The sequence below is a fragment of the Canis lupus genome, chromosome 32, assembly GCF_048164855.1.
Source record: "Canis lupus baileyi chromosome 32, mCanLup2.hap1, whole genome shotgun sequence".
In the NCBI taxonomy this organism is placed as follows: Eukaryota; Metazoa; Chordata; class Mammalia; order Carnivora; family Canidae; genus Canis; species Canis lupus.
The window spans coordinates 7,687,753-7,713,425 of NC_132869.1; the positions used below are offsets into that span (position 1 = coordinate 7,687,753).

The following is a 25,673-nucleotide window of genomic DNA, read 5'->3' on the forward strand; positions in this document are numbered from 1 at the left end:
ACTTTCATTTGGAAATAAGTTTTAAATTTCCAAATACATGTATAAACTTACAGCTTCAAAACTGCTTCATGCATGGCTGTTATTGCTGTTTTTATGGCAAACTACTGATCTTAAGGCGATGTCATTTTAAAGGTGATTCTGAATTTGATATTTAGCAGAAAAAAAAGGACCATCATTATCTTTGATAGGCACATTTTTATGATGTTCAATTTATTAAATATTTGATAGGGTTCAGTACACGTTACTGATTGATCTAAGTGTTAACCACAATTAGGAAGATACTTGTGTTTAAATTAGTGATGGGGGAGGGGAAGAAATATATGTACTCAAATTATTTCTATGATTTTCTGTTTCTAGATAATTCCCTGTACCTTTTACAACCAATGAAACTCACTTTTTTTCTTTTGTTCACTTTTTTGGACAGTCCTTCTTGAGCTATACTCTTTGGGTTTTTTTTTTTTTTTTTTTTCCTTAGATCTGAAAATAATTCATTGCCTCTCCCCCCTCACCTGGCTTTTTCAGAAACTTAGTATTAAATATTTAAGGACTGCCAGCTTCTAACTACTGAGACCATACACAAATTCAGACATCTAATCAACATTTAGAAAATATTTATTAAGCACCTGGCACACACCAGTTCACTAGGCTCTGTTTCAAGACATTAGATCTAAATCTTAAGGTTTTTTGTTTTTGTTTTTGTTTTTTTTTTCTTTTCTTTTAAGTTGATTGAAAAAGTATGGCTTGATGACCCAACTGATTCTCCTGGGGAGGCCTCGGACTTATTCCTTCCAGGTCTTCACTGACTTGATTCCCACCCCACCCGCCCCCAGTGTTTCAGCCCCTTGTGAACAGCATGCAGTGTTCACATGCCCGGGAACATAATCCTGAATACCAAGTGCCCAGTGACCACAGGGCTAGCTGGGACTGATTGTTTTAAGACTCCTGTTGCTCTTTCATGTACTTGTTCTCCGTTATCTGCTGCTTCAGTCAGCTTTCCCTGGCCTGGTACCCAGTGCTGTCAGGAAGTTCTGAAGCCACGGACTCCCACAGATATCTCAGATCGGGGAGCAGAGGAATGAGAGACACCTGGGGCCAGCCTGGGAAGCCGCTTGAAATAGAGAAGTAGAGGCTCTGTGTCCTTAAAAATGTTTCATTGCATCTAAAACTTTTTGTGGTTGTTTGCCTTTTCATTCCCAGCTTACCCACTTTTCCTTTTGTTTTGCCTTTAAAATATTTTAACAAGCCTCCTTTCCACCTTCATATCCTCTGCAATCATTTTCTTCCTCTCCTTGCGCTTATCCCAGAGAAATCGTGTCTATGAGACTTGATTGTGAAATGTTTCTGAGAATTAATCAATAACACCTTGAGGTTTTCCAGCTTAATTTGTATATATTTATCTTGGAGTACAGTACACCTCTTTCTAGCCTGCAATTTTGCAGTTGTTTGGACGTTGGCAGGTTTTAGGGGTGGGAGGGGAAGAAGTTATATTTTTAGCTGTAGTGATTCACTTTGTAAGTGGTGTACACTGTAGTCTGTCCTCCAGTTGATTTACTGCATATGGAATCAACTCACTCTAAGTACACTCTACAATTTCAGTGGTTTACAAAACCAATAAAAATATAAAATGCTGAAATAAATATTTAAGATTCCTTTTCTGCATTGCACTAAAGATATGATGAAAATAAATTTTAAAAGAAAGTATTTGCGCTTGAGGAATTCAGGTAAAGTCATGAAGCTATAATTAAAAACAGTTGTAGGGGCCAAGTAAAATTTGGAGGAGATAATTAAATTTTACTATTCATCTTATTTTTATCTTCTATTCAATTTAAACAAAGCCAATCTTGATGGACTATAAAATACACCATATGTTGTCATTTTAAAATAAAGTTCTGTATCTGGCATGTTTGCCGTGTGGCTGTATGCCACCACTCCCTGCATCTGAATCCTTCTCAACACAGGAGCTACCAATCCATTAGAGTCCCAAATGATGAAGCTGCAAGCTATCTGATTTTTAGGTGCATCCCTGGCCTTACTCCTCCTTCAGACCTGTGCTGACTGGGACCACTGTCATCTTCTCTTACAAACAAGCCAGACCCCTTCGTTAAAGGCCATCTCACAACTCACTCTATACTGAAGTTGACGTTGTTTCTTCAGTGTTAAAAATCTCACTCCCTACCAAAGGCCTTTCCTGGAGATCGTGGCCCAAAGCGGGAACTCCATGATTCCCAAACCTGGCTACACATCAGAATTAATGGAAATACTTGTTTAAAATATAGATTCCTGGAGTACCTGTGTGGCTCAGTTGGCCGAACCTCCGATTCTTGGTATCAGCTCTGGTCAGGATCTTGTGGGCTGTGACAGTGAGCCCTGTGTCAGGCTCCACACTCAGTGGGGAGCCTGCTTGAGAGTCTCTCCCTCTGCTCCTCCCCCAACTTTTGCACATTCATGCATGCACTATCTCTGAAATAGTTAAGTCTCTTAAAACATAGATCCCAGAACCTCCTCCAGCCCTACTACATCAGGCAGTCTGGGTCTAAGACCTAGAAAGATGCATTTTATCTGCCCTCCCCCCCCCCCAGTCACTTCTGATCCAACTATCTGGTGTTCTCTGTTGACATTTTAGGAACCACTGGTGTAATAGAAAGAACCAGTAATTCCAGAGTTTGTGGGTCCCAAGTTCAAATCTTAGCACCTGTGCTTACCAACTGCCCGGCTTATTAGACCTTGGGGTTCAGGTCTGGCAGACAGCAAAATTCCAATCTCTTTGCCAAAGAATCTGGGAGGGGAAGGATAAGAAATCACACAACTAGGTTGGTATAGCAGTGTGACTATCATCATCTGAAGGTTGTCCAGTGAAACAGACTGCTTTCCTGACTGGCATATGGTAGCTGGTCTCATTTATGTTTTGGTCATATTGTACTGAGTATCAGCAGCATTCCTTACTCCCCTCTCTTGAAGTGTAAACAAGTTTTGTCTTTGATCCAGATCTCTCACAGTCATTTGTGCTTAGAATGATTCCAAATGGAGAGTGAGTCTCAATTTTCTATACATTAAAGCGTTCCATCACATAGTAAGCTAAGACATGGGAAGCGCTGTGTGCCAATTTGAGACCTGAGATTTCAGTGTCATTCAGAGATTTTCCCCTCCTTCAGAAGAAGTGACTCCTAAAGTCTTAGTTTCTTTTTTTTTTTTTTTTTTTAAAGGACATTTTATTTATTTTTTTTTTTTAATTTTTTTTATTTATTTATGATAGTCACACACAGAGAGAGAGAGGCAGAGACACAGGCAGAGGGAGAAGCAGGCTCCATGCACCGGGAGCCCGACGTGGGATTCGATCCCGGGTCTCCAGAATCGTGCCCTGGGCCAAAGGCAGGCGCCAAACCGCTGCGCCACCCAGGGATCCCAAGTCTTAGTTTCTGAAGTCCTTTCTAGTTCTATCTCAGGTAGCCCCCTTACATCTCGGTGAGTTCATGCCAACAAATGCTTGGATCAGAAAACCCCATTAGCCCCCTAAGATGAGTCAGGAAACCTACTTCAAAGGAGACCTATGTAAACCAAAACTATGAAGCATGTTAAATTGTTTTAAACTATTGGTTCAGCCAGTGGCTGCAATCACTTATGGTATAATTATATTACTGTACTTAGAATCCTATCAAACAGGATTAAGCAGGTGAATTCCTTTATAAGCTCTCACATTTAGACCTACTTCCACCCTCTACCTTCTCTTTGGCTTTTGAAAAGGATGCCCCTCTTGTGGCATCTGGGTCAAGCATCCACTCTTCATTTGGGTTCAGGTCCTGATCTCAGGGTGGTGAGATTGAGCTCTGCATCAGGCTCCATGCTCAGTGTAGAGTCTACTCGAGATTCTCTCCCTCTCTCCCTGCCCCTCTTCCTGCTCCTATGTACTACTTTCTTTCTAAAATAGAATCTCTGAAAAGGAATTATGCTCTCTCACCCTCTCAAATAAAATCTTTATTAAAGTAATAGAATTAAGAAATACTAGGCCCAAGAGGGACTTTGTAGATCATTGTGGTGTACAGGCTTCTTATTTACAGATGAGAAAAAAGGATCTAAAAAGTCTGAGCCTTACCCAGTGTCACATAGCCAGTTAGAGTCGGCATCAGGCCTGGAGTCTAGGACTTCAGTTTCTTATTCCAGCACTTTTCTTAATATACTGAATGAACAGTTGATGGCCTATACATCTAAAGAGATAGTAGGTACCCAGTTTACATTTTAAGTCCATTGCTTTTCCAACAACTGGAAAACATACTCATTGCACACTCATTTCAGCCCTATGAAAATTTGGAAAGAAGTTGGAATACACAACCAAGAGTCTTGATGCCACAATGAGATTGGGAGCACTGAACTGTCATCCAGAATGGTAGTCTAGATTATCGGAAGCTTGGCGGTCTTTACTCAGGTCAGTTACTCCTTTGTGTTTTCATCCATGAACATTGTTTAGGCACCAAACTGGGTGCTGGGCCCAGTGCTTGGGCTTAGGAACACCAGAACACCTAAGATCCAGTCCCTGTCTTCACAGAGCTCTCAGGCACACACTGGAGGAGTTGGCAAGCCAATCCAGGTCGGGGGCAGCATTCCATATAGCAAGGGAGGCAGCACACCGGACACCACCCAGTGTTCAGAGGGGGTCCTGGAGGCCTTCCTCCTTAAAAAAATGGCTGCTTATTTCCTCAAAAGGCTTTTGTCTTAGAGGAGAATAGTTTAAGTTTGTGTTAGCAGAGTCATGGCCAGTATACATGGTTTTCCTTCAATAGGGATTCCTCTCTCAGAAGTAGTCATGGATCACCACCAGACCAAGAAATAGGAGCTTGTTTTCTTTTATGAGACAAACTACTCACCCTGGCTCTTCCAGGGTGTCTCCACTTATTCCAATGAACAGGGAGACGTTCCCAGAATAAACTCTCATCACTCAGTCTTCTAGTCCAAATACATATGATAAACACCACTGTAAAAAGTTAGTGGTATGACAAAAACCATACAGAGGAGACCTGACTGCACGTAGAAGTGTGTGGGTGGGGTTATTCCATAAGGTCAGCAAAAATCTGATGGTGATGCAGCCACTTATATTTTACAAGAAAAACGGATGAAAATTGCTTTTAAATACTGCTAATTCACCTCTAGCCAATCATCACTCTCCGTTAGCAAATTCAGCATGTTTGCTCTTGCTTCACATTGATTCCATCCTAAGCTGAGAAATGGTAATGACATTTTGAGATTTTGAATTTTTAATGATACTTTTAAGTTGCAAACAACTCTTAAGCCAGAAGAGCCAAGAGCACGAGCAAGCACGCTTGTGCGTGCGTTGATCTGAACTAATATATACAGGAGTGTTTCATCGGGGATTTCTCCATGCATTATAATACAATTGCATTTTTAAACCAGCCAAACTATTGATGGCTTTATTGAATGGAATAATTTATTACAGAAGTATTTTAGTCAGATGACATTTCATCATCAAATAACAGTAAACACAATAGCCATTTCCCATAAGACTGTTCTCTTGAGCCAAGAGCTTAAAAAAATAAAAATATACTTGCCTCGTTCCAAACATGGCATTGTACTACAGTTGTTTATTATGCCAGAGAAGAAGAGTTCTGCTGACCAGACATGGTGGACCAGAAAAACATGCCATTGTGTCAGTTCATCCTAAGAAATCTCCATATCTTCCCCCTCCTTTCCTAATAATGTATGACAAGTAGAGATGAATTTTTAAAATCCAAGTCTCTTTTATGCCATTCATTGGGATAATACCATAAAGTCTCTCCTCGGGTACTCAGAGTATTACAACATCAATGACCTGTCAGCAGCTGCATAAATTCTTTTTTAAGACTGTAAAGCTATGGTTAAATTCTAATTTTCTAAAATAGGTTTAAGTATGGGGAGAGCCAAAATTAGGTGCACTTTTCTTGCTAGAAATCAGACCACAAATTGTACATTGTACTTAAAAAGAGGATGAAGGCGGTCCGGCCGCACACCAGCAGTTCAGCAGATTAATTGGAGCATGCAGATTTGTATAAAAACATATGTTTCAATTGGGGAAGCCCTTTTTTTTTATGCTGTTTAAAAGTTTTTTTGCAAGTTCCTGTGTCTAATTTGTACATTATCTAATTCTCCCCTGGAAATCTAAGATTAAACTATATGCCAGAGATCCAGGACTTAGTCCTTTTTGTCAAAATGGGAATACCTTCTTCATACCTTTCTCCCAGTTAGTTAGTGGCAACCCTTTTCACTTAGTAAGCCTCAAAATGTTCATTATTTTTAAATTGTTGCGTGATCTTAAAATGTTGCCTCGTTTAAACAAGGCACAGACTTGGGAGCAAGAGCTGGAGCCTCTGAGTCTTGATTCACGTGAACATATAGTGAACATTTGGGAAATATAAGTTGGAATTTGCTGGAAAATGTGGATTAAAAATAACTCTCACATAAAGATTTGAGATAAAGTATGCAAAATGCCTGGCAGAGTGCCTGGCACTTCCCTGGGAGGGGGGTGGCTGGGTGGCGTCTCACTGTAGGGTTGGAGGTGGAGGTGGTAGCTGAGGGAGCCCCGTGGAGGAGGATCGGTGGTGGCTGTCTGTGGTGGTGATGAGCTTGGACATCTAGGCAGTTATGTCAGTTATTTCAGGGGAAGAAAGCCGTCTAGAAAGCAGTACTTGCTTAAAGCAGTTGTGAAGAGCTTCACATTTAACTTTCTTGCCATATTCCTAGAATGCAATTTGGACAGTATACAAGTAAAAAAAGAAATATCAAATATCACTGGTCTTTGTGCCCTTGTTTGCTTAAGAATGTGTTGGCTCCAAATTTTCCTGTTGCCCTTATTACATTTACTTTGCGGCAGTGGAGAATCCCTCATTCTGTGGCTAAAATCTCCAATCTTAAAGATTTGTAGGAATTTTGGTGGACCTTGTCTTAAATAATGCTGGAATGATGAGTGCCCCAATCTCTATACCCTGCACCCCACCCCTTTCCCTTTAGCTCTGTTTGGTTAGATAATCCCCCCCTTCTTGATTTCTTCATGTTTTTCACACCTCTCCTCCCCTCTATTTTTTTTCCCCTCACTCCCATAAACATAATTATTGCACCATGGCTACTGGTGTAGAAAGAGGCTGGAGGTCCTGTAGATTTTGTTTTCAAAACCGTTCCCATGCTGATTTCATAGTACCACATATGACTTTTTCCAGCCGGAGTGAAACCATCATCATCAAGTACTGTTAACTTAGGTAGTACTTTGTTTTAGCCACGAGGAGATGAGTTATCGCCCTGAATGATCTAACGAAGTTGATTCCAAATGTCAGGGTGCTGCGCTATAAGGCTCAGTTGGCTTTTGCACAATTTCACGAAAATGGGCCCCTCTGGCTCTTACTTTTGTGTATTTCTAAGAATGGTGTAAATGATTTAACATTTACATGGAGGAAGTTCCAAGCTGTTGAACCAGCCGAGGGAAATATCCATACGTCAATCAAAGAAGAGCTAAGGCTGTTCTCACGTACTTGGCTTCCCAGCATCGTAAAATTATGAATGTAGTAATTTGTCAAGAGGCCCTGAGCAATGATGACCACTAATCTCCGTCTTTCTGATGTTCTTCTGGACTCTCCTGTTAACTAAAGAGCATTGGGTGGGCCACACACTTGGACCTGCTGGGCTTTGGTTGTTCGCCTGAAAAAAGTCGGGTGATCACTGACCCTCTAGGAGTGCATGACTTTGTGACCCAGCAAGTTCAGTAGCAATGTATTGAAGGGGGAACTTAGGACAAAGCCCTGTCCAGATAAAAGTGACATGGATACGCACATTCACATGTATACTTCAGTCCAAAGAAGGGCAGTTGATGACAGCCTGAGCCAGTGATGAGACTGTTCTACACTTGGCACCTTGAAAATGGGCTCATCAGGGGGACTGGCTGGTGGAGAAAGTGTTCCCATTACCTTGTACAGGCAACTAATTGGAAGTTGAGCATCTCTCCAGAGCTCAAGTATTTTTCATAGGAAGGATTGGGGGTTACACCATAATTCTTGAACTCAAGATTCATTGTAACTGAGACACTGCTTGCCCGAAGTTTAACTTAACCCTCTATTTCTTAGGACCTGTTTGACCCTCTATTTATATGACAATGCCATATAAATAGCTAAACCCACACTATCACAGTGGTTGCACGGACATCTGTAAAATTCCTTCCAGAACATTGGCTAGTATTTTAATAATTCTACCTAAAGCCTCATTAAACTGAGATCAACAACACCGAACATGGAGACCTATAACCCATGTCGATATAATACTAAGCTCATTAATCCTGACATTCCAAAGGTTCCAGAGTTAAATGCTGACAGTGCTCCTAAAGAGAAAATTAAAGTGCACCAAATAAGGAGTATTTCTAAGTTACCATGTGTGTCCTTAACATAAAGTTGACTTCACCCTTAATAAAAGTTCCAGGCTTGGGGATCCCTGAGTGGCTCAGTAGTTTGGTGCCTGCCTTTGGCCTGGGGCGTGATGCTGGAGACCCGGGATCGAGTCCCACATCGGGCTCCTGCATGGAGCCTGCTTCTCCCTCTGCCTGTATCTCTACCTCTCTCTCTCTCTCTCTCTCTCTCTCTCTCTCTCTCTCTCTCTGTGTCTATCATGAATAAATAAATAAAAATCTTAAAAAAAAAAAAAGTTCCAGGCAACAAAACTAAAGCTACATACTTTTAAAGTAGCCTTGTGTTCTTTTAGATAAAATCTAGGTTCTCCGTCCTGTGAATTTACAGTATAGTGAATGATGGGTACAAATTGGGTATCTCCTCCCAACTCTGCTTAATAACACTCATCTTTTTTTAAAATTAAAAAAAAATTGTAATTCTGAAACTGCTAGATCTGTAGATTCCAAAGTTGTAGTCACTTTTCCACTGTGTGTGTATAACATACTCCCCACACAGTGGACCTATCCTCTCACTGTGACCCCCTCTGATCTTTAATCCTATCAGTATAAGATCATATGCAACCCCACCATATAGACCCCCAATAATATATCAAATCCCTAGCCCCAGTCTGCTCTCCAACTCCTCCTGCTGTCTCTCCCTCTAGCTCTCCTTTCTTTGCCACCAGATGTCTTGAAAGCATCCTATGCGCTGGGGTCTCACTCCCCAGAGCTCTCTACCTCTAGACCCGAACTGCCACTACTGCATCACCACCTGTCATACCCGAAAGAGACGGGCACCTGGTCCTTCTCTTGTCGGAACACTCTGTCTTTGACGCTGTTAATCTCCTCTCTTCCTTGACTCTGAGATCCCACTCTTGCTCACTTCTCCTCCTTACCCTGTTGATGTCTCTGTGGCTTTGCAACCTTCTTCACTGGTTTGCCTTCCTCTGCCAGCTCCTGACACTCCCCGCCCCACATTTCCATCCGTGAACCCCTTCTCTATTCATTCCCTCCCCTAAGCAAATCTGGTCTACATGGCTTTCTGCAACATAATTTCCAAATTAGTATCATCAGTTCAGATCTTTTTCTTGAGTTCTAGGTTCATTCTTTTAATCGCCTACCATGCTGATTTCAAACGGACTCTTGGAGGAAGCTCCTAAGTGCCAGATACAAAGGCCTTTATTTTTATCCTCACCTTTCCATCCTTTTCCATCTTACCTGTTCATCCTCACCCTTCAGAACCACATAGAAATATTCTCACCAGTGACATCTCCCCCACTGCCACTCCACCCACCCCCAAACTGTAGTAGCTCTTTAGAAATTATAGTGCAATCATACGTAGCAGTGGTTTCATACTCCGAGCTCATATCATATCAAAGACCACATCTGTGTCATTCCAAGCCAGGGAGTTTGACCCTCTAACCTCCCTACCCCTTCACCTCTTTATATACAAGTGATGACAGATTCTAATTTAAAAAGTTACTCAGTCCTTTGTTTGAATATCCCATCTCCTATTGTCCCCAAAACTGTTTTCAGATTATAGTGAATATGCATTTAACTCACATAATCTATCAAGTTAGCTAATATTAAATAAGTTGCTATGTTCTTGGCCTAGCACTTAGCCTATATACATCTTTACACCTTTTACTAATACTGAAACAGATTTTATTTGTACTATAGATAGAATCAGTTCTGTCACTTAAGGACTGATTTCTGTTTGAAAAATGTTATGGGTCCTTTTAATTTCATTTCCAGTGTGTAGCTGTAGGAATCCTTAAAGACCAACATCAGATAGCGTGTATAACCTCTCATATTTCCCTTTGTAAATTAGGAGCATGATTATATTTATACTTTTTGATAGGAATTAAACAACTTAGTTATTAAACTGGACAGAGGCTAATATACTTACCTAAAAAGGTAAAATGCTGCCCCACATTTAAAGAGAAACAATGACATTAAAAACTGAATAGTTTAAAAAAAAAAAAAACAGAATAGTTTGAACTCAGACATGATTCTTAAAAAATTTTCTTAAACAAACTAGTACAGGGGATCCCTGGGTGGCGCAGCAGTTTGGCGCCTGCCTTTGGCCCAGGGCGCGATCCTGGAGACCCGGGATCGAATCCCACGTCGGGCTCCCGGTGCATGGAGCCTGCTTCTCCCTCTGCCTGTGTCTCTGCCTCTCTCTGTCTCTCTCTGTGTGTGTGTGACTATCATAAATAAATAAAAATTAAAAAAAAAAAACTAGTACAATCTGCTAGACATCCGTGTTACTTTTGGATATTTTGGGATGCCTGATAAAAAAATCCTGTCATATAGAATTTAAAGGTCTATGAATACAGAGTGAGAAATAGATTGTCAGAAGTGATGGCATCAAAAGGTAAAATATCTCCATTAGTTTTAAAACAAAATTATTACCTGACTGTATTTTAACAACACTTGATTACATCAAATGTAGCATTTAAACACTCTGAATAATAATACTGAATCTTTTAATCACCTTATAAGAGAGAAGATGTACAACATAAGAACTCCCGTCTAACTCCACTGGAAAAGTCACAAATATAAAAGGGACTGGAGGGTAAAACAGTGCAACAGAACTTTCCAGGGTTCCTCTGCCCTCCCTAGATAAATCAGACTTCCATCCTAAACTGCAGCATCTTGCCCCTGAGTCTCTGGAACTCACTTAGTTTTGCTGAATATCTCATCCTCTCTAATAAAAGATCCATGTTCTTTTAGAAAGCCTAAAATGTCTGTGAATGTGATTGGTGTTATTTTCTCACGTCCGGGGTGAGGGGTGGGGGGACAGAAAGTACCTTTACAATTTACTTGGTCATTTAATCCAGATATCTTCCTTTTAGCCTTACTCAGATTAGCAAACTAAAACACTATGCTTTTCTTTTTCCTCTTGTTTCCCAAAATGTAAGTAAAGTGGCTGCAGAAGTCCAAAATGTCCTACACTGCCTGTCCCTAGTGCCTCAATTCCCTGGATAATTACTGTCCTTTCACTCTGGGTAATTTTATATATAGTTGCCTGAAAAAACTTAACCTCTCTCTCTCCCCTACACACACACACACACACACACACACACACACACACACATTGAAGGGTCCCAAAATTGTAAACCATTTTCTTGAGCTAATTATGTTCAATCCTTTAGAGTAAATAGATTCTGAAACATTTTAAATGTAATCAAATTATAGTAAGCACTTTAAAAAAAAATGACCTCTTTTGTTTTTCATGGCATATATTTTTTTAAGTTCATAAATAGCCTAAGCAAAAGGAAGGCACAAAATGAGAACTTTTGCTGTTATACTACTACACACGTTTTATATTTGCCGAATGAGTGGCATTAATCCTGACAAATTGAGTTTCAATAAGAGAACAAGCCCTTTATGTGAACCATCTCTCAAATTAAAACAACGTCTGAATATCCCAGTCTAAAAGACTTCCTCTTAAAATTGTGGCCCACACAAGATCTCCTTCTTTCTCATGAAAGTTATTATTTCCGTCTTCTTAAATGTCTGATCTGCTGGAGAGCTTAAGAGCATCTGACCATCTGAAGGCATCATAGTTAAGAGCCTTCAAAATAGGACATGGGCACTCTTACTCCTACTAAAGAGCGATCCAGTCTAGATTACCCAATGCATAGTCTCAGGTAAGATAAAAGAATTCTTTCAAATGTGACTGTAGTCTGTTTCTGTAAAACGTATGCTTGGTCCATAAATAAGCCTAAAGGGCATTATAAACGTGTCAGGAGCTCAGGGTGATTGATCTGTGTTGGATAGATCATGAAAATAGACAGAAGGCACAAGGGTTGCTTCCCTGTGGAAATTGTGGTGGTAAATTGCCATATGTGTCCCCGTTAGGAACCCAGCTGATCTGATTGTGGATGTAACAACTTTACAGACCGGACTTTTGGTCTCCTGAGATCTTCGATGTCTTTCTAGGAAATCTAAATAAAATAGCACCTTGATCTTCAGCCTCAAGCACAGACTCTGGCAATTGATCGGGACTGTTGCTAGCTAGCAATCTTCCCCAGTCCTAAATTCTAAATACATTTTTCCCAGGCTGTTTGTTATGCAGAAATCTGGCTAGAAGTGGATGTGTGTTGACTTGAAAGGTAAAAGGAAGGCATGCTGGTGGTTACTATATTACATGCCACAAAGATTGAGATGAAAATTTAAAAGATAAAAAGTCCCACGCATATTTTTTCTTGTAAAACTATTCCAGCAAACTCCCTGAGAGAAGACCTGGAAAGTGTGAAAAGCAGTAACTTCCCTCTGGCTGTGCTAGTTGAAACCAATGCCTCTCCTGCTTGGGGAAGTAGGAAAACTCTTGAAATAAACAAAGGCAAATGATTAAGTAAAGCAAGTAATAGCACTTTTTTTTTTAAGCTATTCAGCTCATTCTATTTGCCATTAGGTTCAATTTCTAGACCAGACCTAAGCGAAATAGCTGTGCAAAGCTATCCCCGTAACTCTTCTACCTGCCATTCATTTATTTAACAAACATTTATTCAATGTCTACTAGGTGCCATACCCTGCTAAACGCCAGGTAATGCTGAAGTAGACCATGTACTGCTTTCATAGAACATTCTGTCTCTGTGGAAGTGATAAACATTAAACCGAAATAAATAAATTTGTAACTGTAACATCTTTTAAGTTTAGTGTCTGACAATGAGAGACCAGTTTACTTTGCCATTTTGCTTCTGAATCCCATAGAATTGTAAGTCCCATAAATCAAAGTGAATCTTACAAGTCCAAATATTTTATAGCATTTGTAGCCTATCTGTAGTCATAAATATCTCATTAAAAAATAGGAAGCCTGGGGACAGCTGGGTAGCTCAGTCAGTTAAGTATCCGACTCTTGATCTCCGCTCAGGTCTTAATCTCGGGGTCATGAGTTCGAGCCCTGCACTGTGTCCCATGCTGAGTGTGGAGCTGACATAAAACACTGGAAAAAATAATAGCAGGCCCAATTAGGGTTTATGTAAGTGTTTAAACCTAATATCAGGAATTTTTGTTACTTAGTATCTAGTGTTGAATGAGAGCTTAGACTCCCTCAGTTGCCACAGCTAGTTGGTCATCTTTTTCTTCTCCTTCCCCAAATGTTTCTTTAAATAGTGACATGATCCCTGGGTGGCGCAGCGGTTTGGCGCCTGCCTTTGGCCCGGGGCACGATCCTGGAGACCCGGGATCGAATCCCACGTCGGGCTCCCAGTGCATGGAGCCTGCTTCTCCCTCTGCCTGTGTCTCTGCCTCTCTCTCTCTCTGTGACTATCATAAATAAATAAAAGTTAAAAAAAAAAAATTAAAAAAAAAAATACATAGTGACATGGATCTGTTTTAGCAGTTGACCCTCTTTTACAACGGAGAAGGGTAGGGTTTTCTGGTTTTGGCATTAAACTGTACTTAGCCTGAGCAGGACTTTAGCTACAACAACCACCGCACAAAAAGTAAGGTCTTGGGCAAGCGTGAGGTACTCACAGATGGCTTCCAAAATGGTCTTGCAGTGGCCTCAGCAGGGCCTGTTGGTTCAAGCCCTAAAAATAAGCACTTATTAACCAGTTCATGGCAACCTGGGTGGACCAGCTCTCTGGCTGCGGGGACCTCCTTCCATAGCTCATGTCACCCAGGACGAGGCCTGTGCAGCCAGAAATGCCTCTTACAGAAGACAGTCACAAGCTTAACTAAATGTTTAAAAGAACCTCCGTAACTCCTCTCCACGCTGACAGATTGCTTTCAGCTCGATGCAGTCAAACCACATCTCGGGCCCCAGCGGCCTTCGTGAGGCCGATTTGAGGCCACAGAGTCGGCCAAGTAAAAACTACAGGTTTGCGTAGTGCTGCCTTGTCTTGCTTTTCATCAAAATAAATAAATAAATAAAAATAAACAAACAAACAAAAAAAACCACAGCCAGAAGGCAACTCACTCTTGGAAGTCCTTATCTTCATAAAATTTCACCAGTGACTCCTGTTAAGTAAAAATAAGGTTGCTGGGTAAGTCACTAAGGAAGCGGTTAGCTGGTCGCCTCACGCCAGCAGACTCCTCAAAGAACACAAATTGGAGGAACCCTGCAGAGCCAGGCTGTGACTGTTTACATAACAGACTTTGTCCCAAGGACTCCGGAAAGTTGAGCCCTCAGGATAGTTTTACTGGTTTGTTTTTTGTTGTTGTTGTTTTGGGTTTTTTTTTTTTTTTTTTTTTTGAATGGCAGTCTTTCCTCTGTATGGAGTGGAAATGTGGGTGGAGTGGGAGAGAGTTGTTTTAATGTATACTTTGCTCTAATGTGTTTACCCCCAAATAAGTGAGCTGTAGTAGATACTTTGGCCCCACAAAAGTAAATATTTAGCTCAGAAATTGCACACAGAAATGTAGCCCTGGGTATTTGGGTTTCAGGAAAGCAGATCCCCCTGGGGCAAAGGGCTGGTGCGCCTGCCCTGGGATCGGTGGGAAGAGGAACCTCCCCCGGGGCAGACGGTCTCAGAAGGCCTCGACTGGGCCCCAAGGCCCTCAGCGCCCCACCCACCTCCCACCCAGCTTCTCCCTGCCCACAGTCCTGGTTCTCTGGTTCTCTTCCTGCAACACTTCAGAGGCCCCCTTGCTCTCCTGTGCCTGTCCCCCTGCTGGAAGCCTCTTCCCTACCACTCAGTCAGTGAACCTTGATTTAGAGACTTATTCCAGAGGTTGCCTCCTCTCTGCTCCAGGCCTTCCCTGACCTCCTCCGGGCTGCCACTGTTCTCTGGCAACATGGGCCTCCTCCTCCTCACACAGCCTCCTAACTTGTATGTCTCCCCGACTTCTAAGAGCACCTAGAAGACGGTGGCTGTGTTCGTGTCATCGTGGACCCTTCTCGGGAAGGCAGAAGGTGACGCTCTGTGTTGTGCAGTGAGGACAGGAAGGAGGCTAGCATTGTATGGGGACTGGAACACCTGAGGGAGGCACGGTGGGTTTCTCATCTGTGATCTTTTTTTATTTATATTTTTAAAGATTTTTTTATTTATTCATGAGAGACACAGAGAGAGGCAGAGACATAGAAAGAGAAGAAGCTCCTTGCAAGGAGCCCGAAGTGGGACTTGATCCTGGAACCCCGGGATCACAACCTGAGCCAAAGGCAGACACTCAACCACTGAGCCACCCAGGTGCCCTTCGTCTGTGGTCTTAAGACAGAACCAGAGTTCACAGAAGCATGACCTGTCCATTGAATCATCCTTTACCTGTTACTTAAAAAAAAAAAATTCCTTCATCTAATGTTTCTTTCCTACAGTTGTCCAATAAAGCAGCTTCTCAACCACAAGAAAACAAAGGAACTGGCCACATTTTAGAAACCGGGTGCTTGAGGATCCCTGGGTGGCTCAGCAGTTTAGCGTCTGCCTTTGGCTCAGGTCGTGATCTCGGGGACTTGGGATCGAGTCCTTCGGCTCCCTGCATGGAGCCTGCTTCTCCCTCTGCCTGTGTCTCTGTCTCTCTCTCTCTCTCTCTCTCTCTCTCTCTCTCTCTCTCTCTCTCTCTCTCTGTATCTCTCATGAATAAATAAATAAAATCTTAAAAAAAAGAAAAGAAACCGGGTGCTTGCTCCTGGGCTTCCTGAAGACCTACTGTGAGGTCCCCATCCACTTTAAGGGCAAGCCTTGGGGCCCCAAATGTTTGTTTTGTGTTACTGTTGTCAGGGGAATCTCAAACAGCAGCCATCTTTTGTTCCCTGAGTCAGAAGTTTCCTTTATCATCTCTCTACAGTCTTTAAATATTAGTTTAAGATACTCAAGGCTATTCTTTGTTTGTTTGTTTGTTTTACTCAAGGCTATTCTTATTAAGATTTTATTTATGAGAAACAGAGGTAGAGACACAGGTAGAGGGAGAAGCAGGGTCCCTGCGGGGAGCCTGATGCGGGACTCAATCCCAGGACTCCAGGATCACGCCCTGGGCCAAAGGCAGGCGCTAAACTGCTGAGCCACGCAGGGATCCCCCATATTTAAATTTAAATCACTGACATCACCTGGTTTTCTATCAAGTCTCTTTTGGAGTAGTTTCTCCTGGTCACATGATGCTGACCCGCCTTTCTTTCTAAAGGCAGGAATGACTGTGAGGTGACCTTTCCTGCCTCCTGGCTTAGAGAAGCATCTAATTTAGTTATAAAGTAGGAGATGTTCAACTCTCAACTCACATGTCATACCCATTGGTTCCCCCTTTTGACTTTTCTCCCCTGGCAGTGAGTCTGGGTGAGGTACTTCTGGCCCTGCCTTGATGAGTACTGGACTATCCAGTTTTCTTCTTGTAAGTGGGTTTATTTCCAGACCTCCGGCCATAAATTTACCCATTCATGGATTGGGAAGGGGGGAACAAGGGTTGGGGAAGTTTCTTTATTAGATTCTACCCTTGGGTAAGAATTCTTGTAATGGGGCAACAATGAACATACACAAGGGAAAGTACTGTGAAGCTGATTCTCAAATCCACCGTGGCTCCAGGATTTCAAGGCTATTATGCCTGCTTTCTAGATAGACCAGGAGGACACAGGGAATTAAAAATGGGAGATCCATGAAGATGATCATCTTCCAACACCCACATTGTCTGGAAGACGAAGGACTTGTACCGTGTGGAAGAGTCCTGTCCTACAGAGCTTGTGTTGAAGCTACACATACAGGAGCTTAACTAGAGATGGGGGTGGGAAGGGGTTTGGAGTGATGTTCTTAAGGGTTTGAGAAAGTATTGAGGGGGAGCCCCAAGCACAAAACAGTGTGAGGAGGGCACCTGGGTGACTAAGCGATTGAGTATCTGCCATTGGTTCAGGTCATAACCCCGGGGTCCCGGAATTGAGCCCCACATTGGGCTCCCCAAGAGGAGCCTGCTTCTCCCTCTGCCTGTGTCTCTGCCTGTGTCTCTGCCTCTGTCTCTATGTCTCTCATGAATAAATCTTTAAAGAAAAACAGTGTGAGGGAGGTCAACCTGGGACTGATGTGGGTTGGCATTGTGGCCACCTTGGAGCTTTATTCCTTGTATGATATGGTACCTCACCTCTGCATCAGTGTTTTTTCCCCCCTTTGGTAAAATGGCACTTGGTAATTCTGACCTCATCAGCTCATTGCAGATTTTAAGTTCAATGACCGTGTGAAGTGGTAGGCACAGTGGTAGGCCTAAGAAAGCACTCCTGTGTTAGTTCTCTTCATTGTCCCTGTGATCTGTTTAGTGGAGCTCTAATAGTTTTCTCAACATTAAAATATAAGCACTCCTATTAGCTGCTCATGGAGCTTTGGTTTTAAATGAGCCTACGTGTGCAAAGAGCTCAGAAGAGTAGCTGGCACATAGTGATGGCTCCGTAAGTACCAGCTACTGCTAGGACGATGGTTATGGTGACTGTAAATAGGATTATCAGCGGTATTATTGTACTCAAGGAAGTAATAATCAAACTGTCTCCATCCCCTTCCACTCACAAAGATGGGGACCATACCCATAGATGAGTCAAGCATTCTTTGACTCTAGGTGAGCAGAGCCAGAAACGAGGTAACCGCAGCGCATTATGTTCACCAGAATGCCTTACTTTAGTTGTATTGAGAAGCGGATCAAACAGAATGATTACTCACAAAGCCCAGACCTGGAGAATGACTCAAAACCCAAAGAATGACAGGTGAGGGTCCACCCAGTGGAGACTATCCTAACCCTAACATACTCCAGAGAGCCTGCCACCCTCTCCAGCATTAAGGTCTGTTGGCAGGTCCCCACCAGCCGACCTGCCCTCCCGTGGATCTGCTGCTCATGGCCATCCTGCCTACCACCTTGCCCTGCGTCTGCAGCTGGCCCAGGGGAAGAGGGGTGCTTTTCACACTCTTGGAGCTCCCCACCCCCATCACCCACTTTCCCAGTTCAGCCTCATTTTACGGATCCATTAACTAAAAAATGCCTTTAAACACAACATCAGGTTGGATCTTTCTGGGCTTAAACTGAAATTTTTGTAACTATACCATTGACCTTCAAAGTTCAGTTTAAACAATAAAATGAGAACATTTGCTATATTCTTTCCCCGAGCCCAATTCTCTATTTCCAAGCCTTACCCCGACTTACAGCCATCAGACTCCCCTCTTTCTTAAAGGCACACTATTGAAAAGGGCATATAAAGATCATTCTGTAGAGCTGATATGTTGAAGAGTAGAGCAGTGAGGGGCACCCGCAGGCTCCTCCTGCCGCACTTGGGAACAACACAGGCACCGCAGTGGTTCACCGGGGTTGTGGTTCACCGGATGCAAATCCCTGTGTCATACACAAATACAGTTCACTTTAATAGTTTGATATCTTTTCACTCATCTTAAACACCTTAAGGTATTTGGAAAGGTAGGAAGAAGTAAAACAGATGAACCTGCTGAGATACTGCCAGGAATGGTAGTACTTCACTTTGACATTTTTACAACCTTATCTTATAGATAAAAGCTACTGTAAACAAAAGCCTAACCTAAACTGATTGTATTTAAAGGACTCGAGAGCCACCTGCGTGCAGCAATTGGCTCCTGGATGTTTAGTTTTCCTTGGCCGCCACCAATCCCTGCCCAGCTCACTTTGTGACCACAGACACCAGTAGCATCCCTTCCAGCGGGGGGACTGTTGCTTCCTACCAGATCTTAAGCCACTGCATCCTCTCCCTGTAACAATCTGGAAAACCTAGATTCCAAACAGCAGAACCTCTACAACTGGCTCTTCAGGATATGCAATTTGGGCATACTTTTAAGGCTCATCTTTTCCCTCTTTATTTTTTTTAAGGTTTTATTTATTCATGAGAGACCCAGAGAGAGGGGCAGAGACACAGGCAGAGGGAGAAGCAGGCTCCCTGTAGGGAGCCCCATGTGGGACTCAATCCCAGGACCCTGGGATCACGCCCTGAGCTAAAGGCAGATGCTCAACCACTGAGCCATCTAGGTGCCCCTTATCTTCTCCCTTTTAAAAGTAACTCTCGTTCCCAATATGGCTAAAGGTTACAGCAAAGGATTTCTTTTTTCAAATGCACGTTATCACTCCCAGCTTCTCCTGGGGCAGGAGCTCTACAGTGTTATTCATCCCTGCGGTCCTGTATCTGCTCAGCTGGTACTTACTGGCTAACCCCTGTGGGCTGCTAATATACAAGCTGCCCTTATATATTCTGGAAGTGTTTGATAACTGCAAGGCCAGGTTATATTTTATTTTTTTCTAAGAACCGTTTAACTGTATTCCATTACATGGCCTTTTTTTTTTTTTGCTAATGACCCAGAAGGTTCCAACTTCTAATTTCCCCTCCCTTTCCAGCATTGACCTACCTTTGTAGATCTGTACAATTGGAAAGTTTGCTTTTGAGGACTGTGTTGGTAGCCGACAAGATTTTTCTTATCGTGAAGTATTTATTGTGAGAGAAAATTTTAACTACCCATTTAGAAAAAGTTGGAATTTGACATACCTGAAGCATTGTGTCACGTTTGGTCAACGATAGATTTATAGGGCAACATGTATCAGCCTTAATCCTTTAGTTATTTGACTTTGCCAAAGATGAAAATTCCAATAATTTTTTTTATTTTAAGCAGACTTTTATATATCCAGAACCCATAAATCTCTTTGTGCCTTAAGATAAACGTCTGACTGAACTCTGGATTACCTTGTAATCTTTCGAGAACTGAGCCAAGGAAAGGAGACCCCATTCCCCCTCTACCTAATACTAAGACTATGTGACAAAACCTATTTGCAGTAGGCAATATTTATATAAGAAAACCTTTTATATTTTATAGCACATTACTAAATTGTAGTATTCAGAAAGTTAGAAATGTAAAGTTGAGAAGTAAGCTCGAAATTTATTAGAGCAAGTCCGTGGTAGTCTGTGTTGGAAGTTGAGCAGTTCGTCTATTTGTGTCGTCAGCCCAGGCTTTACCAGTATGGTGATCACTAACCATTTTGGTTGTCATATCAATTATAAGTTCTCTGGCATCAAACACTAAATCAGTTGAAATGATGGATTTGCCTTTGAAATGTTGCCCTGGGGAAATAACTGAGAAAATGTAATAATTCACACAACTAATTTTGTAAAGTACCCCAACTTTTAAAAGGAGGCTGGGGTATAAATTCTAGATGGATAGAATTTGCACCCAAGGTCCTCCTGAAGTGTCTTCTTATTCATAGTACTTAAGTGTTTTCAAAGTAAACATGAGCTTGGGTACTTTGTGACTTTTAGGGTTTAGGTGTTTGGTATTTCTCTATTCTTCCCATTTGAGGATGTGCTGTCCACTCCATGTGTCCTCATTTTAAACAGAAACCAAGGCTATCAGACTTAAGTGATCCCCCCATTTCATAACGAAATAATCTCAATATGCATCTGATCCCACCACTTCTTTGTGTGTTTCTGGCCCCTAATCCCACTCTCACCTCAAAAGGTAAATCTATAATGGAGAGAATTAAAAGGGCCATTATGTGAATAAATGCAGCTTAGCTGAGAACTCTCCTTGTCTAGGAAGACTTTAAGAATACCAGGTCGTTGTACTTATTCTTTTGCTGTGGACCTTGGAGTGTTTTGTGTATTCAGTTGATAACTTCTGTTTTACACTTAATGTAGGAACAAAATCTCTTCACATTTTATTAAAATTTGAGTTATAAGCTATTTAAGAAGAGGAAAAGTCTCTTGTGCCTTGTCTCTATGCAGGATGAATTCACGGGCTTTGTGTAGTTTTGTGGGCTTGTTTTGTTTCAAGTTGCAAAATATTGATCAAACACCTTTAAGGGAAAACCATTAAGTCCACTGACCTTGTTCATCACAGGCAACTTACAGGGGACACGGGTTTGATGCTCTTTAAATTTTTAAAATATTCACATGCAAAAGAAACATTTTCTAGGATCCTTGTGCCCAATAACTGTGTCCTCACAGAAAATGTCTGCTAAACCCTGCTCAGAATTATTACCTTCAGAAGACGTTTTGGATAAAGACTAGGGGATAATTCTTATCTCAGTACCTGACTATCCCCAGGTTGTGTTTTGAATCCCTTTTATTTTCTATTTGCCAGTTCTTCATCAGCACCCATTTTATACACAGAACTGGAACACAGGTGCCATGGACAGAGCTGGTCCTGACCACATTTCTGATAAATGAAATGCAGAGGGGCTGACCCAGTCCCAGAAATTAGCATTTCTTCAAGGAAACAGGTATTAAAGACAGCAGATGAAAGACAAAAGAGTTTTTGCCATTGGTTTCTATCCCACTCATCTGTTTTCCTCTTGTGAGAAGAGATTCATGACAGGCTGCAGACTCTATGGCATCTAAGCATATCCAACACAGGACAAAGTAGAGTGGAAATTAAGCACTTTTCCAGGCAATTTAATGTCGACATGAAAATGCCAACTTATATAAACATCAAGGAGAATTTCAGGTGGTTGTGGTTGTATATTTATATACATTTTAACTTTTCTTCAAAATAATGTATTTTCTGTTTATTTTCTATGTGGCATAAAGGCCTGACATGAATGAGTATTTATATTTTAACTTATTATCAAAATTCTAGTGAGTTGATGTTACGAAGAGCTAGATTGCATTTTTAATAACCGAGATCTACAAATCGAGGGAGTATTCGTAAGCAGTGTTCTCTTGCTTTAGTCATTTCGTTTTGCAAACCCAGACCTGCCAAGCAAGGGAGTAGAGGAAACAACCAAGTTAATATTTTTATTTCATCTCTAGAAACTGCAGAAAAAGAATATTTGCTTTGTATATTAAATTGACCATAGTGCCAGAACCTTATGATGCTATATTATATGATCACTAATCTATTATTATTGTACACATATTTACACATAGGCATAAATACACACATTTTGCATATAAACATGTGCAAGCATATTTCACTTGGACTGAAAAGTTATTTACAACTCTGTCTTGAGATACATACAACAGTGATTAACAAGTGCATAACCAATCTACAACATGCAGATTAAAACTAAATAAATAGTGGAAGAGTTTATTTTAAAACAATTACAAGATGTTTTAGATTTCTCTGCCATCCTGAACTGTGTGTTTAAGAATGCACCCTTCATAAAAACCACATGCAAGTCTTTTTGATGGCGAAACAATTGGCTTCCAACAGCCACATGTCTGCACACATCCTCAGAAAAGAGCCCAGAGCCCACACAGCAACTCAAAAGGAGAAAGAGAAAAAACTTAGAATATATATATTCTGTGCTAGGATTTTTCTTTTGGAGAAGAGTTTTTTGTTGTTGTTGTTGTTGTTGTTGTTGTTGTTTTAATTTGCCTGTGAACTGAAGTAAAAGATCTAGGGTTGGAAACAAAGATTTGAATCAATACAATTATTTTTGTTTGAAGACCCTCCTGAACAAGAAACTTGAAAAGCTCATCAAATCACTCCCTAAGTCTACCCTTGTTATCTCGCAGTTGAAAATTGTGGGGCACCTGGGTGACTCAGTCGGTTAAGCATCTGCCTTTGGCTCAGGTCATGAAGCCAGGGTTTTGGGATGGAGCCCCACTTTGGGCTCCCTGCTCAGAGGGGAGTCTGCTTCTCCCTCTGGCCCTACCTGCACTCATGCCTGGGCGTGCTTGCACTCTCCTGCTCGCTCTCAAACAAAATCCTTGGGGTAAAAAATTATTGGTGTGTCAATCCAGATTTATATTGTAGAACTGTAGTGCAGCTACAATCTACAATCCTTTTTTTTTTTTTTAATGTAATCATGGAGATTCAGCTCTGAGAAGGGGAATGTTAGGTCAAACTCATGAGTGTCCTTTATTCTATGTAGTAGAGGCAAATTTTGTAATAGTATATGAATCCCACCACCCTTCCCTTATATATTAGCAAAAGAGATAACAAGCATACTGATTTTTTTTAATAGGTGGTGATTTTCATATAGAGCTGAAAATAGAGAAGCCAAGTTAGTGCCACAATCATAAGCTACATCTCTACACTAGCGGTATTTTCGGAGCAAGGATGGGCCTTTGGAGTTCACTGCATCAACCCCACTTAACAAGCCTGAACCTTCTTTTCTGGGAAAACCAATCTCTACGTGATAGGCTCACTTAGACTGGTTGCTTCCCTCAGTCTTCCTCATAACTTATTCCAGCTGTTTATTTCCATTTATATGAACAGGCTGAGGCAGTGTTCTGGATTTACTCCTCTTTCCTCGTGTTTAGATTCTGCTCCATAACTTCTCAATCCCCTCACAGCGAGGAAACCATTCTCTTCTCTGCACTGTACGCAGTGATTCAGTAATTCTCATTCCCTAGTTTACTTTACTGATTGTCAGATGCTTTAAATATGTTCCCTCAAATGTAATCATTTTAATTTCTTTTACCTGAATTATAAGTTGCTTTTTCATATACTTCCTAAACATGGTGACACTTAAATCGAAATGAGTAGCTAGATAAACTTTTTAGTGTGAAATGATTGACTTTGTACTTGAAGAATTATTCCTTGTAGACAGATGGATCTCAACTCCTATACTGGGCTTTTGATGAGTCGCCCGCATTCCAGGCCCCTGCTCAGCTCTCTTCCAGGTGTTGTAAATATTTTTCAAAGTTGAATGACTGTTATAAACTGCTGTATAAATACAAGGCATAGTAAGAGACAGTCTAGTAGAGTGGTTGCAAGTACAAGCCATAGACCCAGACCCTGGAGTTCAAAGCCTCCCTTTTGGTGTCTTTTTTTTCTTCTGTGAAAATGGGACAATCATAGGTTGCTTGTGAACATCAAACCTCTATGTAAAAGGGCTGCGACACTGCCTGTTGTGTCATAAGTGTGATAAATGTTACCTCTTGAGGACAGTTATTGGAATCCTATCCTATGTATTTTTTTTTTTGTCAGATTTTATTTTTAAGTAATCTCAACGTCCAGCATAGGGCTTGAACTCACAACCCTGAGGTCAAGAGTCATATGCTCTACCAACTGGGCCAACCAGGAGCTCCTTATATGTGTTTTTAGACAAAACCCTTATATAATATAATGCCTGGTCAAGAGCTCTCTGAAATCTCAGGAAACCAACCAGGGAGTTAGTTACGAGGGCTCATTTAGCAAAATGGTATTTAACAGTGTGATCAGAAACCTGTGACTTCCTTCATCTACCTTTCATTTCAGCACTCTCTGAGGATGCCTAAAGGAAAAGTCTAACAACAGACTCTTAACCTTTCTCCCTTTTCTCCATAAGTAAAAATACCATCCAAGAAATGGCTGCTTTATGAAGAATAGTGTAGAGGTGGGGCAAGAAAAGGCGGTGTATTTTTTTATATATAGTTAAGAAATCATTAAAAGCATAAGCAAATCCTTCCTGAATTTAGGGGCCCGAGTTTTCTGTCCTTACCTCTGAGTCTCTCACAGAAACTCTTCCAAGGAAAGGCATGATTCATAACTTCTGTCCAACAGCCATATCCCGACACCCTAGGAGACCTATCTGAGGACAGCTAAATTCTTTTGGATAGCTAAGAACTTACTGAGTTACCATTTGTAAAACTTTCTTGGTGGCAATCTTTTAAAAAATCTCTTGCAGGTTGCCCTGCTGCTTTTACCATAACCAGCATCTACTGATTCTGGACTGTCCCCAACACCTATGATTGATGAAGCCTAGTTCACCAACACCAGATGGCCTTAGGTTGCCATAGTTGGAGGTTTTCCATCCCACATTGGGGGGGGGGCGGGGGGGGGGGCTCTGCTCTGCGGGGGGTCTGCTTCTGCCCCTTCCTCTGCTCGTGCTCCCTTTCACTGTTGAATAAAAATCTTTTTTAAAGTTTTTATTTATTCATGAGAGACACACAGAGAGAGGCAGAGACCTAGGCAGAGGGAGAAGCAGGATCCATGTAGGGAGCCCAATGGGACTCGAACCCAGGACCCCGGGATCACACCCTGAGCCAAGCAGTCGCTCAACCCCTGAGCCACCCAGGCGCCCCTAAATAAAAATCTTCAAAGAAAATGCCTCTTCCCGAGTTGTCACCAGTCACTCACCTTGCCTGGCACCTCTTCTGCCTATAACCAGCCTGTCACTGTGTCTCCATCTCCCTCATATTTGCAGACTCAGAAGCCCGATAACCAAGCAACACCAGAACCACAGGACTGGAGAAAACATGCAGAATGCTTCATTCTATATATGACTTTTCTGTATCCTTGGGTAACCTCAGTGTCCTAGATACGCAGCAGGCAGAGGTGTTGGTGTATGGACCAAGTGAGAAGCCAGAAAGTTCTGTTAGTGTAGAAGGACAGAGAACTTTATGACTGATCAGCCTTGATGAAGAGTTGTGACTTACTGATGACCTCATTGAGTAACTCCTGCTATGGATTTG

At 41.7% G+C, this 25,673-nt stretch overlaps 1 protein-coding gene across 9 annotated transcripts in view; it reads left to right on the forward strand.

The window, feature by feature from the left end:
* Positions 1 to 25,673, forward strand: part of CDIN1 (CDAN1 interacting nuclease 1) — a 232,727-nt gene that overhangs the window by 179,633 nt on the left and 27,421 nt on the right. The window contains exon 11 of one of the 9 annotated variants that reach the window (XM_072808855.1): positions 4,291 to 4,403. The exons of the other annotated variants lie outside the window; for them this stretch is intronic. Within the exon in view, the coding sequence (XP_072664956.1) occupies positions 4,291 to 4,339 (49 nt within the window). The 3' untranslated portion in view covers positions 4,340 to 4,403. Of the gene's footprint in view, positions 1 to 4,290; positions 4,404 to 25,673 lie in introns of those variants that run through there. 9 annotated transcript variants of the gene reach the window in all.